This window comes from Camellia sinensis, chromosome 6 (assembly GCF_055761805.1).
Source record: "Camellia sinensis isolate YWXY chromosome 6, ASM5576180v1, whole genome shotgun sequence".
NCBI lineage: Eukaryota > Viridiplantae > Streptophyta > Magnoliopsida > Ericales > Theaceae > Camellia > Camellia sinensis.
The window spans coordinates 103744548-103760714 of NC_138966.1; the positions used below are offsets into that span (position 1 = coordinate 103744548).

The 16167-nt window shown below is 31.5% G+C and overlaps 1 protein-coding gene and 1 long non-coding RNA gene across 2 annotated transcripts; one reads left to right on the forward strand and one right to left on the reverse strand.

Moving 5' to 3' along the window:
* Nucleotides 1–965: 965 nt before the first annotated feature.
* On the reverse strand, nt 966–9414 carry LOC114324141 (ABSCISIC ACID-INSENSITIVE 5-like protein 3). The gene is made up of 3 exons (XM_028271886.2): nt 8029–9414; nt 7746–7817; nt 966–1423 (listed from the first exon to the last, which is right to left on the reverse strand). The coding sequence occupies exons 1-3, from the start codon at nt 8833–8835 to the stop codon at nt 1346–1348; spliced, it is 957 nt and encodes a 318-aa protein (XP_028127687.2). The 5' UTR covers nt 8836–9414; the 3' UTR covers nt 966–1345.
* LOC145792807 (uncharacterized) lies at nt 6562–8884 on the forward strand. Its single transcript, XR_014332728.1, has 2 exons — nt 6562–7070; nt 8055–8884. It is a non-coding gene; the product is annotated as an uncharacterized LOC145792807 (long non-coding RNA).
* Nucleotides 9415–16167: the final 6753 nt, after the last annotated feature.

Below are 16167 nucleotides of genomic sequence, written 5' to 3' on the forward strand. Positions count from 1 at the left end.
AAGAAGAGAGAGTATATAAATGTTTTGTATAAAATTGATAATATTATTAATTGGATGGATTATGGACTAGACTTCAAGGTGATGAGTAGAACTTTCGTTTCTACTTGCTCCTGCAAAACATATCCTTAGACGCACAAGAGTGTTCTTTTTCAAGAGTCCGCTAATGATGAAGTTAGTAGAAAACTTAAAAGACAAGACATTACTTGCTTTTTGCATACAAAAATATTTTAGAGTTTTAAAATAAAAGCTCTAATGGAACTCTAGAGGTGGTGTGTCTCATATGATGTGATGTTTTGGTTTCTTTTTTATTTTATTTTATTTTTTTTATTACCAATTGCATAGAGCTTTGTTTAGAGCTTCATTTTTAGGAGATGTATCATTTCACTTTTGCATATGGCATACTTTCTAGAAGATGTTTCATATGAGAGGGGAATAATTCTATTAAATTTTGTGCAATGAGGGTCAACAACCTAGACACCAGACTCGAGTCTTTCAAATAATGACTATGAGACACTTCCAAGTGTCTTGAATTGGAATGACCATTCCTAATTTTGAGAGGTTTGGGTTAGTTTCGATAAGCCTGATCCACTCACAGAACTCTAAGATTACTTAATTTTTAGATATTTAAAAATTCAATTGTGCTACATGCATAAAAATAAAGATTAATTATATCAAAACTCTTATGCTGTATTTGGTTGGGAGATTTAAGGAGGGATTTGGAAAGGAAAATGGAAAAGAAATGTGAAATTTAAATAAAACATACCTATATTTCATCTAATTTCACACACCTTTTTCATTTCCCTTTCCCTTTCCAAATCCCCAACCCAAACACAGCGTTAAAGTATCGATAAATATCACTTTACTTCTCATTTATTTACCTGTGGTTTGGATGTGGTAAAAGTAAACAAAATTTATAATTGAGAGGGTCAAAATGTACGAATTCATAAATGAAGAGAGTAAAATAATATTCACTAATAATTGAGAAGGTTTTGGTGTAATTAATCCTAAAAAAAAATGCATAGAATGTTCCCAAAAAAAAAAAAAAAAAAAAATTGACACAAATGGAAAAATAACAGGGATTAGGAGTATAATTTGTGCTTCTCTTTTTGTTCAAAATGACTTCCATCAAAATTCTGTTTATTCTAGGTGCTCAACATTCCTTGTCCAACTATCAATTCAAAAAAAGGGATGAGAATCAGTATATCCAGAGTGGTTAATCGTGTGAAAATATAGACTTCCAAGACAACAACCAAAACCAAAGCTCATGACAAAACAAAAAGTCTTATGCCGATTTCAACCAACTAACAAAGAAAAGAAAATTCTGGATGTTATTGACAGATGATGGCTAGAATGATGCTGAGTTTGATCGCCGCAGCTGGTATCTGGCGAAGGGGGTTGATGAAGACAGAAGCATTTCGACTTCCTGCTAACAACAAGAAAGATCAAACAAGAGAGGGAAGTTAGTGATCAGCCACACCAGTCTTGTTTCAATGTCTTTAGCTTTCTTGATTGTCACACAAACAATTAAAGGACTTGACATTGATAAATTATAATGAAAAGAGCATTTTTTTTTCCAATTCACAACATGTATGATGCATTTGGATCTTGGATTTGTTGAGGAGGGAAACAAAAATGAAAGAGAAAAAATACAGGTAAAGAAAAATGAAGTTGGAACTGTTGTCTGGTTGTGTTCTGATTTTCTTGTTGTCACACATCAAACTTGGTTGCTGAACTGTTTTGAAAAAACAACCTTTTTAGAAAATATCAATAAGTGGTTTTCGAATTTTCAAAAACTAGCTTAAAAAATCTGAAAACGATGAATGTCTCGGACAAAAATATGATCAAAGGTCCCATGCTGAAAATACAGGTATGTTTGGTTTGTGTTTGAGAGATGTGTTTTAGAGATAAAAAGTACGAAAAGTTGTTTGGTTTGGTTTTTTTCAAAAGATGTTTTGAAAAATTATTTTGAGAGCGGGTTTTGGAAAAAATGATTGATTTGATGTGTGTGAGAGAGAGATTTGTTTGGAAAACTTGTTTGGTTTACAAGTTTTGAGAAATTTTTTTAGGAAAATTTGTTTGGTTTGTTATTTTTAAAAACTTATTTGTAAAGAAAATTTCCCAAAATTTTTTCACAAATACAAACCAAACGAACCCATCTTTTCCCTTTTTCTTTCTTTTTATAGTGGTGAAAAGGAAGAATATACAATAGCAAATTGACAGTTATACAACACAAATACAACACAACAGAAGGGAAGGAAGTTAACAAGAGAGAGAACTATGACATACAACAACACCATAGAAGGTTCAAGTAAACTCAGAAATGTGGAAATTGCAAGTGCCTGAATGAAGAAAACAACAGTGACCTTCCAATTTATTATTTATCATCATGCTATCCTAGTTGATATATTTATATTGTTAGGACTAATTTTTTTGGGTGAAGTATCAATAAATTTTAAATAGTGATCTTATGAACTGTTTGGTCATCACTTTTTCGTATAGACCCAACGGTCCTATTCTAGTCTGAATTACATAAGGGATCAGTGATCAAGTGTAAACGCGCATGTGTTATGTGTTGATGGACAAATGTGAGTTTTCGCATAATATTGAAATTACTAAACATAATATTTAAAAAAAACTTCTTAGTGTATTTTTTTAAACATAATACTCTAATGTAATACTATAAAAATATAACACTCCAATGTAATATAATAAAAAACTCTTTATGTTGTGTTTGGTTGGGGGATTTGGGGAGGGATTTGGAAAGGGAAAGGAAAAAGGTGTGTGAAACTAGGTGAAATATAGGCATGTTTTATTCACATTTCACCTACCTTTTTCATTTCCCTTTCCAAATCTCTCCCCAAATCCCCCAACCAAACACAGCATTAGTGTATTTTTTTCAACCTTAACAACGTAACATTCTAAAAAAATTCTTTAATGTATTTTTTCCAAACATATCACTGCAATCAATGTAATACACAAAAACTCTTTAGTGTGTTTTTCCTAAACGTAACACTCTAATATAACATACTAAAAACTTTTTAGTGTATTTTTCCTAAATATAACACTCCAATATAACACACTTAAAAACTACTTAGGGTATTTTTTTCAAATGTATAACATTTTAACAAAACTCTTTAGTGTATTTTTCTCAAACGTAATAACGTAATATTCCAAAAAAATTCTTTAGTATATTTTTTTCAAATGTAACACTCCAACTAATGTAACATATTAAAAAAACTTCTTAGTTTACTTTTCTCAAACATAACAACGTAATATTTCAAAAAAACTCCTTAATATATTTTTTTCTAAACGTAACACTCCAATCAATGTAACACACGAAAACTCTTTAGTATACTTTTTTTAAACGCAACACTCTAATTTAACACTCCAATGTAACACCACAAAATCACATTAACAGAAATGTAAATTTTTATGCTCAACAACTAACATTTCAGCCATCAATCCCTCAAAAAAGAATCTTCCACACATCACCTCTCCATTCCCATCCAAAAAAATAATCAGAAAATTGAAAAGATGAATCATAAAAGGACATTTACTTAAACTCAAATAGCATCAAATCAAATAAATACAACTTTCTAAAACAAAAATGACTAATTGGTTCATAATAAAATTCTTAGGACTAAATGGATCAACATTCTCCCATATGAAATTTATGGGTAAAATTTTCAATTGGGGTATTTATTCATAAATCCTTCTTCACCTACTTATATTCCACTTAATCCTAATTATTTTTTTTATATTTCAATAAGTCCTATAAGTGACGTAATTATCAAACTACCATTAATAATAATATTCACATTAGCAGTGTGAATGTTTTGTGATGTGAACATTCACACGTTAATGTGAACATTCATACTATAAAATATGAATGTTCACATCATCAAATTGTAAACCGTTTAAAATATTTATAAGGGTAAAATTGTTCATAAAATATCTTAAATATAAAAATTAAAATTTGATGGATCAAATGTCCAAATAATTGAATTTATTAAAATATAAGAATATATTATAAATTAATTGAGATACAAATACTTAAAAAGGAATTTCCTAATACATCGCCAAAGTTTTTTTCTTCTTTTCTTTGGTGGCTGAAAACTAGGTCCCAAATGAAGCACTAGAATTGAAGAGTTTTTACTCATAGAGGACAGTCAAATCCAAGATTATTGTTCGCACCTATTTTTTGTTAAGTTTTTGTCGTCAGGTAGATTAATCAAATGGTGACATTTGGCAAAGTTAGAATGAGAGTTTCTCATCAATCAAAGGACAAGTGGCATTAGAGAAGTTGATCGTGTGCATTGATGACTCAGAAGATGGGACAGTTATCAGGCTAAGTCACGGACTTAGTAGGTTGCTTGTAGAGAGGATCATGTGCAGAATAAAGACTAGGCTCTATCGATGGGAGGCCTAGAATGTTGAAGGACGTGGAAACATGAGGGGGGGATGGTTCGACGGGTAAAGACTTGATGAAGTTTGAAGGCTTGAAAGTGAGGGAGCAGTTACAGAAGTAGTTAAGGCAATGACAGTTGCATGTTTAGAGTCCTGCAATCATAAGCCAAGAAAGGAGGGAGTATAAAAGCCAAGAGAATGACAGGAAGAAGGACATCAACAACTCAACAACACTTAACTTTTAGACTTGGGGGTAATCTTGTAACTTAGAAGTAGTTTCTTTGTAATTCATAATTTGTAACTTGGTGAACTTTAGTAATTTTATTCTGAAATTACTTTTTATTTACTTTGTAACTATCAATTGTTCTAGAGAAGTCCTTATTCTTTTGAGACATTTGAATCAATTGCACAATTGCCTGATTGTTCTTGTTCAATTATTTGGTTTGAATTATTATTCAATTCCTATCGATTAGGGATTAACATTATTTTTACTAACATTTATATAATAGGGCAATGCATCCATCTTAACTTGGATGACATTCGAAACTGACACATCACTGGATTTGGATCCTTTTTGATGCATCAGCAATGGAAAATGAAGATTAGATAACATTCTAATGGATGTGATTTCTTGAATCCACAAGATCAACTTTGAATCTACAAGAAAAATAAGAGAAACTTTTGAAAATATTATTAATTGAATGAATAAAACTCCTCATGCCCGTACACTTACATGGCTCTTTATAATTATAAAACTAAACCTAATATTTGTAGAACAAATAATTTTAAAATTGGAAACTTAAATTGATACATAATAGTAAACCTAAGTAAAAAAATAGAAGACAAAAATCTCAATCTCGTGTTGTGCAAACTAATTCTCACCTTGGCGGGTAGACCCAACGGCATTGAGGGTCAGGTCAACCCAACTTTAGATACTCAGATGTCAAGCTGGCTTCTATCATACCTGGCTCCACTTGCAATCCTATTTCAGCCTATTTTGGCAAGTTCGTTAAAAGTCAATTTTTTGACTTTTTGACTTTTTAAAATTATATTATCTCTTTATTTTTTTATAAGTTTTTTCAAAAGAAAAAAAAAAAAAAAAAAAGCTAGCTTTTAACCTATTTTTCAAAACATGCTAACTACTTTAGACTAAATAACAAAATAATAGTCAAAATCTAATTCCAAAATCATATAAATAAAAATATAAAACAGTTCAAAATCTTATTCTGCATTACTTTCCATTTCTGGTAGGTAATATAGATATTTATTGTAATGCACAAGGCTATAACATATCATTGAAATTCAAAATTAACTCTGTATAAATTGTCAAGTTTTAAAATTCCCTTTATTATTGGTTTAAAATAAAGATGTGATAATGTCGCTCTTTCTCAAACATTGATCATGAAATAGATCTCTCCATTTTTGGTTTGAAATGGAGAGATCTTCAACGGTTAAAGGGAGGGAGAGAGATTGTTAATTAATGAACTCTACTAGAAACCTAACATAAAAATATGTCTGTGATCAAAGTGCCCTATGCTGGAGTACACCATTCCATTTGCTACTCGGGACTGTGTCAATTCCCACAAAGAAAAATGTTGAAAGAATAAGGCTAAAAAGCCACAAACATGTGTAGAGATTTCAATGTTTAGCGCTTAACTTATAAGTTTACTTATTTTTTTTCTTTTGTTTATTTTTGTCTTCATTTTAAAATTTTTTCTTTTTAAATCTGTCTAGACTAGACGATCCTAAAAATTAAAATGATTTGTAAAAAAAAAAAAAAATCTACCAAAGACGAAAAATAAGCCAAAAGAATAGTTGAAGCCCAAGTCCATCCCAGAGGTTGGGGTGTTGTCGGCAAGTTCATCAAGTCAAAGGTTCGAGTCCATAGAGAACCTTAACCCAAAATTTACTCGAACAATATCAATACTTACACTCAACAGAACCTAGTGATCGACATCATTTGGTATCAAAATGAATGAGCCACTGTTTTGGAAGCATCATAATCAACCTTTTGTAGATGCAAATTGTCTCCACTAACTTACATCTCATGACATAGGAGAATCAATGAAAAATCTCACAAAAATTCTCCAACCATCACTACTTTGGATTGATTCTAAGCCCTCTGTAAAGCACTGCCCTTGGGATACTGCTATTTGTGCCTCCTTTAGCAGTGCTTCAATACCTCAGTCCGAAGCTGAGGCCAAGCAAGTTCCTCAAGAGTGTAGTGGGCCTTTCCAAATCACACATTTTGAATAACTAACACTATGGTAGGCTTTGTTAACTGTGCGAACCATTATGTCTCCAAGGTTTGTGTCAAACTTGTCTTGCATCACTTTTCTAAACTATTCAAATTCGGTTCATATAATTTTGAAATAAGTCCACCTATTGCAAATGAATTTTGGGTTGGATGCCTCCAGCACTCTAATATGTTATTAGAGTTAGGTCTTGGGTAGTCTCTTATGGGTCAAGTCGCCGTTCCAGGTCTATTTTTTGTGTCTCTTATCTCTGTCACCTGCACATACAATCAAGTCACGTATGCGGGAGAAGAATGGAAACTTATCTCACATCGTCTCACTAAGCCATCCAAACTCGGTTCATGTAATCTTGAGGCCGCTCCATCAATTGCCAATTAATTTGGAGTTTGCCGTCTCCAAAACTCTAAGGTAATGTTTGGATTAAGGATCTGAGAGTAGATTTATAGACGGAAAGGAGAAGAGAGGGAAAAGTGACTAACAGTATGAATTTCCAGTGTAACTTGTGGAATAATAGAAACAGTAAAGTTACCTAATCAGAAAAGTGCTCAAAAACTAACAAACCCTCTGATTTTTGCAGACACCCAATCATCTAGAAAATAAAAAAATAAAAAAGTGAAAATAAGAAGAACTAGCATTAGAGTCTAGACTCAACCCTTTACAAGAAACTACTGTAGTGTCTTTGGCGTTCAATTTGTTAATTAGTTTCTATGGATATAAAACATTGGGAACTTTTTAGAAAACCCATGATATATTTTCAAAAAAATAATGTTTTTGGTTTTACAAGCAAATTTGTTTCTAGGTTTTTTCATGCTTTAATCACTACATGTGCCAAATTACTTTTTAAAATGGCTATTCAGTCCACGAGTTTCGCTTCCTTCCATAAAAGCGGGGTTATGGGAAAGGCAAGAAGTATGCACTCGTACCCTATTTTTAAAGAGAGTATTTTTGTAACTTGAACTCATGCCACCAGAACGTTAATAGCAAATCTTTATCATTGGGTCAAGCCACCCATGTACCAAATTATTTGAAGGACGAAAAATATAGAGCATATTGCTGAACTTTGAAGAAGCAAGAGAACTGTACCTTCTTCTTTTTGAGCCAACTATTTGTTTTCCTCAACTGAAACACCTCATGCTCCAATTGATTAGTGTAAGCCTACAATCACCAAAGCATACAGAAAGTACTACACTTTAATCATCAAATGGAGCCAAGCAAGAAACTCAAGTAGCAATGCTAAGTACCCAGAAAAAATACTCAAAAAAGTGTTCGGAATTTGAAATGTGTAGATCACATTCAAATTCTTGACACGTTTCTAAATATTATTTTCTGGGTACATGCATTTTTGAAAGCTAATTCCAACATTAACCTGCTTCCTTGCCCTTGACCTAGCAGCTGACTCTCGGTTCTTGATCATCCTTTTCTGCCTCCTCTCAATGGTCTTCTCCATCATCTCATCTGTGAATGAGCGCTTCCTTTCAATGCCCATCTGAGATTCCAAGGAACAACTTGCTGGCACCATTGGCATTGGCATTGGCATTTGCAATCCCAGCTGGTTCTCTGAGTGACAACCAACATCCACACCACCCGGGGTCTCAAACTCCAACTCTGAAACTTGGAAATTTGAGTCCACCACTGATAGTATTGGCATTGTCATTTGCTGTTGTTGCTGCTGCTGATGATGATGATTATGATGAACAGAAGCCATCGGAAACTTGAACCAATCTGCCTGCTGTGACACCACGACCATTGGATCAATTCCCATAAACGGCTGAGTATTAATGACACCGGCTCTCGCTAAAATATCCTCAATGGTTGTCTCTCCAAGGGCCAATTGTTGATGCACTGATTTGATTTCATCAGTGGCATTGACATGCTCTTGATGAGCAATTTCCTTCCAGACCTCATCCATAGTTTTCCTACTCAGTGTCCCATTCAAATTCAAATTCCCTAGAAAGATTGAAGAAGAAGAAGAAGAGGAAGAAGAAGATGGGTTTTGCATAGACTGGCCTTCTTCATCAGCGGAGATCTCATTCTTGACTAACTCAACCAAATCCATATTATTCAAGGGTTTGGTTAAATTTGAATTACCCAGTTGATCCAAGGTAAGGTTGTGTAAAATTGGAAAATGAGGCCCATGAACTCTGCTGGGAGAGAAAACAGCTCTATAACCCATTTATGCAAACACTTAATCTGATCGAGTAATTGAAATCTGTTTTGAAAAACAGAACATGGTAATGGTGCAGAGCACGAAATTGGAATTGGATTGGAAAAAGAAGAGTGTAACACATTGCTTTTGAGATAGTTCCTAGTTTCCACAATTGTTTGAAGAAAGAAAAGTCACATTGTGTGAGTAGTGGAATAGTGACGAGAGAGAGAGAGAGAGAGAGAGAGAGAGAGAGAAGTTTTAGAAGAGGTATCTGAGGAGCCAGAAAGATCGAAGAACCCGTTAGAAACAATCTCTTTATGCGGATTCGATAAAGAGAAGCATACTTGTGTAGGTATGTATGAGAGAGAGAGAGAGAGAGAGAGAGAGAGAGTTTTCATCTCAACAGCTAGGACGGGTTTGAGTGCTAAATTGGCGGGGGGATTTTAACGGCTTGACACTCGACGGTTGAATTTCTGGAAGTAATGATTGTGTACTCGAGGGATTATGGAGTGGATGAGTAGTCGCAAGATTACAAAAAAGAAAGATCAAGTGGTTGTATGCCCACCATAAGAAAGTGATGACATTGGGGTAGAACTAGGACTGCAAATGAATCGAGCAGTTAATGAGCAAGTTCGGTTTGGCTCGGCTCGGCTCGTTTAGTAAATAAGCCGAGTTCGAGCTTGACTATAAAGCTTGTTTAGTAAACAAGCCGAGTTCGAACTCGCGTAAGCTCGGCTCATTTATCTTTATTTAAATTATATAATAAAATATTATTTAATATATAAATATATATAAATAATATTAAAAAAAATTATCGAGCCGAGCCAAGCCGAGCCGAACTTGAGCTTTATTAATGTTAATGAGCTAAGCTAAGCTGAGCTTGAGCCCAGTTTTTTATCGAGCTGAGCTCGAGCTCAATAAACGAGCTCGATAAGTAAACGAGCCGAGCTCGAGCTCAACAAAGCTTGGCTTGACTCAGTTCGGTTCGTTTGCAGTCCTAGGTGAAACTCGAGCTAACTCAATCTAATGTAATTGAGTCTAAATTTTAAAATTTTAGAATTTGAATAGATAATTTTAAATTTTTGGTTAGGATCTAAGCTAAAATTTGCTAGTTGAAATTTAATTCGGCCATGACCTAGTGTTAATATAAATTAGACGGCCTCTCCAATGTATGTTTGGTTTTGGTGTGGCATTTGTGGATTTTGAAGTTTCTCCCTAATAGATTGGGCTTGTGTTGCTGTGCATTTGTACTCCATCAAGAGTTTATGTGCAAACCCAAGCTCACCAAGAAATTTCGATCATAAATCGTCTGCTATTGACTCTGATATTAGTTTTTAGTGAATTATAAAGCCTACAAGCATACAACAGTGCCGACTCAATCCATCTGAGAGGAAATTTTAGAGTCTACTTACCTAACACTAAGGACCAACATATATACTCATCTCTTTCTACTATTTATTTGATGTGGGAACAACGCATGCTCCAATAAGGGGATGCACATAACTTGAATAATTGAAATTATATTGTTAATATATAATTATAAATAATAAGCATGAAATATTACAAAATATTTATTATTGTCCCATCATAAGATAGTGTATTCTATAATCTGATACACGTAACATAAATAAATTTTTTGTTATGCTTCATATTTGTAATTTTTTGAGATATTTTCTTTATTTCAAAAAGGGCAATTTTATGACAATTGAAGTTAATTTTTTTGTGATTGAATTTGGATAACTCAAGCCTAGCCCGAATGTTTTGAGATAAATTTAGGCCTAGGCTTTTGGGCAAGCAAGTTTGGGTAGAGGTCGGGTTTGGACTTGAACATCTCTTTATACTTTAAATTAAACTTAGATAAACCCTTAATTCGATAGAATCTACCCAAGTTCTATTCCTAACTTGTTGGAGGAGGTATTTGCTTATGAGAGCGTGCAATCCTCTGTCTATTTTTTATTTTTATTGTTCTAATATAAATACTCACATCCATTAGATTATGTCTTGAGATTCTAGTTCTTTGAGATTCTTATTTGATCTAATAGCTGTGAAGAGCAATCAATAATAATTTGAGGATAACGAATCCTTAGCCCTTTACCATGCGTAATATTGGGCTTTGAGTTCTATTAGGTCATGTTTGATTCACTTCACTATTAGTGAAGTATTAATAATCCTATCAAATTAGTGTGGTGTTAACTATCCCACCCCTACCCCATTACTAATAATCTTACAAATTTGTTGGATTAATTATCCATTGGATTAATAATCCTAAACCAAAGTGTCAAAACAAACATAGGATAATTGGGCCCACGGATTAATAATCCCAATCCCATGCTTTAATCCCTCCAATCAAACATGCCCTTAGGCCATGTTTGTTTGGGCGGACTGGATTAGTATTCCTATGACTAATAGTCCTAGGACTACCAATCCGTTGGATTATGTATCCTATCTTAACTAATAGTCAAGTTTAAAATAATTAATCCGTACTTCAATTGTTTAACCAAACATCGGATTAATAATTTTATTGGACTATTAGTCCAATCCCAAGCTCATGTCCACCCAAACAAACATGATCTTAATGTACTATGTAACTTCCCTTTCTTTTTAAACTAATTAAAAGAATAGGAAAAAATAAACTGAATAGAATATATTAAATAATATCATAGTTTTGCTTACGAAAAAAGAGAGGTGTGATTGGAATAATGGAATTTGATGAAATTGATCCAACTTGGAAGGAAAAAAACCATCTTAAAATCTCATGAAATGTGATTACATTTTATTGTAGTTAGAATTAGCAAAATATAATTTTACTTAGTCATTCACCTACAATAATAGAAATCACCATTCGTTAAATTTTGTTTTGTTTTTCTATGATAATGAGTGGTTACAAAACATGATATAACACTTTCTCCCCAGCCTTATACTGTGGTCCACAAATATTAAATAAAATAAAATAATAAAATAATAATTTGTATAATTTGATTGGATTTAAAATTTGATGAGAGAAAAGAAAAATGAAAGAAAAAAAATTGAAGTAGAAAATGATGGGTTGTAATCAGGGCAAATGGAGTCTATAAAGTTTGGGGCTTAGTTTCAATGTAAGCCCAATATAAATTCATCACGAGAGTTGGTCCATGGTTTGTTATCAAAGTGTTTTAGCATTAGGAAGCAAAACTACTTATGATAGTCTATTAATCTTTATTTATTTTTATTTTTTCGGGGTTAATCGATACAAATAAGAGAAACACTACATCAAACTGGACTACTAAAGTCCAATAGTAGCTAGAAAGTCAATAATATTAGAGTTGAATTTACAACCGCACACTAATTCTATGTAACCACTAAACTAAATGTCTTGATTTAGTCTATTAATCTACATCGCTAAATATCATTTGTAATGATATAGGAACATAAATTATATACAAAGAATGCATATAAAATGGTGTGGCACAATTAAGAATTAATTATTTTAAAACAAAATAATCCATTGCGAGATTTCTTAATATCAAAATTATCACTATCATATCATTCTAATTTTGATAGATGATTATTTATGAAAAAAATTAAAAGAAAAGCATTTTCCAAATATCATATCACCCCATAAGTGATAAGCCTCTTTCAGATATACATATATATATATATATATAAAACCACAGTAGTTTTTGTAGAGGGCATAGGTCAAAGCTTGGATTGGATTTGCGTGGGCTAGTTTATGTTGAAAATAGCTTGAGATTGTCTATGTTCCTACCCAAGCCACAATAATTTGAGAAATTTTAAAATTATGTAAAATTAATATAGATTGATCATGACTTTTGTATTTATAATTTTAGAAGTTTTGGTTATTTATCTTTGATATCAATTTGATTCATGTACTTATAATTAAATCAATTCAACTGGTAAACTAGTTCATTCACTTTTCTTAAAGTGATTGAGAGGTTGTTATCTAATTTGAAATGTTTTCTAATAAAAAAATTTACCCTTGATTTTTGTCAAGAATCTAAACAAATGTTATTAATTAAAACTAAATTAACACAATATGAGAAATTGAAAGATAAAATTGATACAATTAGAACTACAATGATCAAATTAATACAAGAGACAAATTACAAGAATTACGAGTATAATTTTCTTTTTAAAAATGAATGTCATATAATTTTGGATGATAATTCTGTATAAAATTGAAAAAATTACAAATTAATGTGAACAAATAAAAGTATTTGCAAAAATATGGAGGTACAAGTGAGATCTGGGCTCTGATACTAATAAAATCACAAAAATAAAGTTCCTAAAAATGAAGTGTGTAGTATATATTAAAATGAGTAAACATATTGACACTTAAAATTTTACACATTCAACTACTCCCCTTCTTGCATAGGGAGTGAGGCTCACATAATTTAATGTGTAGATTTTAAATATCCTTAACATTATTTTATCAAACTTTAGTGTAATGTAATTCACATATTTCTACTCCTCATTTATAAATTTGTACATTGCATGATTAATCATGCCAAACAAAACATTTGGGAGAAATTGCAATCCAATACATGTTTTTAAAACAAATTTCAAATCAGTGGTAAAACTAACTTTAATAATTGAAGTGACAAACTTTTCTACGACTTTACAATTTTTCTTTTGATCTTACAACTGATTTGCAATTTCCCCAAATATTTGGACAACTTCACTCTGGAAAAGCTCTTACTTTTCACCAATTTTGGTTTGAAAAACAGAACCAAAACAATCCAAACATAGCAGGCTAGCACATCAGAATCTTCTTCAAAGTTTTTCTCTGTTTGTATCAAGTATGGAATCTCTAAAGTGGTTTTGCTTTTGCCACTTGGCACTTTTTTATTTATTCATTGGAATTTAGACCACACCACAGATGAACAAAGCAAATTCTAATGGCTCACAATGTCTCATCCTCACACACCACCAATATTAGTAGCAAAACTGATGATGGGTATTCCATGCAAATACAAAAGATTTCTTGGATTAATGCCCAACTGGGATATAAAGTGAGAGAATTTATTAGATGAAGAATCAACCACCATGAGCAAAGAAGACTTGCTATATATATATGCTTGTGGATGCAACTGTGGTGAATGTTCTTGGATACCCATGTGGTTACCAGACATGATGAAAGGGGATATAGGACTATTCTTGGCATAAGAGGGGGATTGTCTATGTCATGAGAAAAGAAAAAGGGATGGGTTCTTTATAACTCCATTTCGATGATCTAGCTTATTCAATTTTTAAGATCATGTGTATATAATCCGGGAAAAAAAAAAGGTAAGTAAAACAATTGTAACTTTTTAATTTTATCACTTCGGTTTCAAAAAAATAAAATAAAAATAGATGGTCTATTTTAAAAATCATATACTTGTCTTTCATCTTTTTCTTTAGAGAAATACTATAAAATAAAGAGACTATGATTATCAGATTAACTTAATTTTTTTTTATGAATAACATATACAGATAGTTCTAAAAAATAAATAGCTTGGATTATGAAATAGGGCCAAAAAACAACTCTCTGATTCAGATTAAGACCACAGAGAAATTATAGAGAACAATTTCATACCATGCTTGAAATCAAATGGAGTAGATTGGGTTGGTATTATTGTAGAGTTAATAAAATTTTGTCAATAAAATTTTTAGGATTTTTTTTTTAGTAATTTGTCTAGTGTCTATTTGTCCATCTAGTTTCAATTATATCAATTTTATTCTTTAATTTTTTAGAATGTGACAATTTAGGTGTCGTTTGGTTTTGGCTTTTTTAGTTGACTTTTTGACTTTTTTGACTTTTTTAGCCTGAGACTTTTTTAGTTGTTTGGTATTATTGTTTGGCTTTTTTGATTTTTTGACTTTAGAATGACAAAATTGCCCTTAGTATAGAATGATACTTTTTTGATTTTTTATTTGTATATGGGGTAGTTTGGTACTTTTGTAGCTTTTTTGTCTTTTTGTGATTTTGTAGCTTTTTTTTTTTTGTCTTTTGTGCTAAGGCCTCGTTTGGTAACCTTTCCTGTTAGTCAAAAAGTCAAAAAAATACTAAATTAGCCAAAAAGCCAACAACCCATACCAAAAAATCAAAGATTCTCTTTTCTCTCTACTTTTTGCACATCTTTTCGTAAAAAGTCAAAAAATCATCCCAAACATACTAGTTTTTTTAGCTCATATTTTGATCAAATAGCTAAAAAATTACTAAATTAGCTTGTTCCCAAATGAGGCCCCCACAATGAAAACCAAACCAAGGCTTAGGCCAAGTTTGGGAAGACTAAATAAATGCACTTTTTGACTTTTTATGAAATATGGGTTAGATTTGGGTTGGGTTTGAAGTGATGTGTTAAAGAGGTGATGTGACTTAAATAAGATGATGTGACTTAAATAGGATAGTGACTTTTTGACTTTTTAAATTTTTTGGAGGATGCCAAACTTGGCCTTAGTCTATTCCATTAAGAAATTAAATGAAAATTTAAGGCAAAATGGTTTGTTGAAAAAGTAATACTACGAACCCACCTTATCAACCTTGAAATTACCTAGAATCATCATCTTGTGATTCAGATTTATTCTACACATAAGTGGGTAAGTCTGGGTCCATAGCTTTTCTCTGGGTGGGTAAGTCTGTGCCCATAGTTTTTTTCTAGTTGAAAAGGGAATAAATTATTTCAAATTGAACACTAACCTCTCAATCACTTTGAGGAGAATAGTGAAGTATTAACCCTTTGATTTCAGTCCAATTTATAAAGATGCGTTATCAATTCAACTAAATTAACACAATATAAAAAATTCAAGAAGTAAAATTCATGAAATTAAAATTATAAGGACAAAATTACCACAACAAATAAATTATAAGGACTATAGATATAATTTAGGGGAAAATACCAAAGTCCAATTTTGTTATTAAGATTACTATCGAGTCCTATCAAATTTCAATATGAATAACTAAATCCTATTTGTCATAAAATATTCTCAAAAAGTTCATTCGTCCAAAATGGTATATCTTATCTCAATTTTACCCTTCTCATTTAATATGAACAACAATTTTATAAATAATTTTAACTTAATTAAAATTAAAATTTTTAATTACAAAATTTATTATTATATTAAAAAATCATAAATAAAAATTTGATCAAAACAATTATGATATAAAATGCATCATTTTTTGTTATTTCAAACCAATTTTTTTAGTGAAAACAATCTACAATGGCTAAATTCTATTAAAATTTCAAAGATTTATAAAAGTAATACTATGACAAATTTATATATTACTCAATGCATGAAATAGTTGATGAATCTTATACTTATACTTTTGTTTATGAAAATTTATTTAATTATTAAAAATAATTCTATTATCAAATTTTATAT

Coding starts and splice junctions, on each gene's coding strand:
- LOC114324141 (XM_028271886.2), bottom strand. CDS start 8,835: ATGGGTTATAGAGCTGTTTTCTCTCCCAGCAGAGTTCATGGGCCTCAT. Junction 7,818..8,028: donor GGTCAAGGGCAAGGAAGCAG/GTTAATGTTGGA, acceptor TGGTGATTGTAG/GCTTACACTAATCAATTGGA. Junction 1,424..7,745: donor GTTGGCTCAAAAAGAAGAAG/GTACAGTTCTCT, acceptor TGTTGTTAGCAG/GAAGTCGAAATGCTTCTGTC.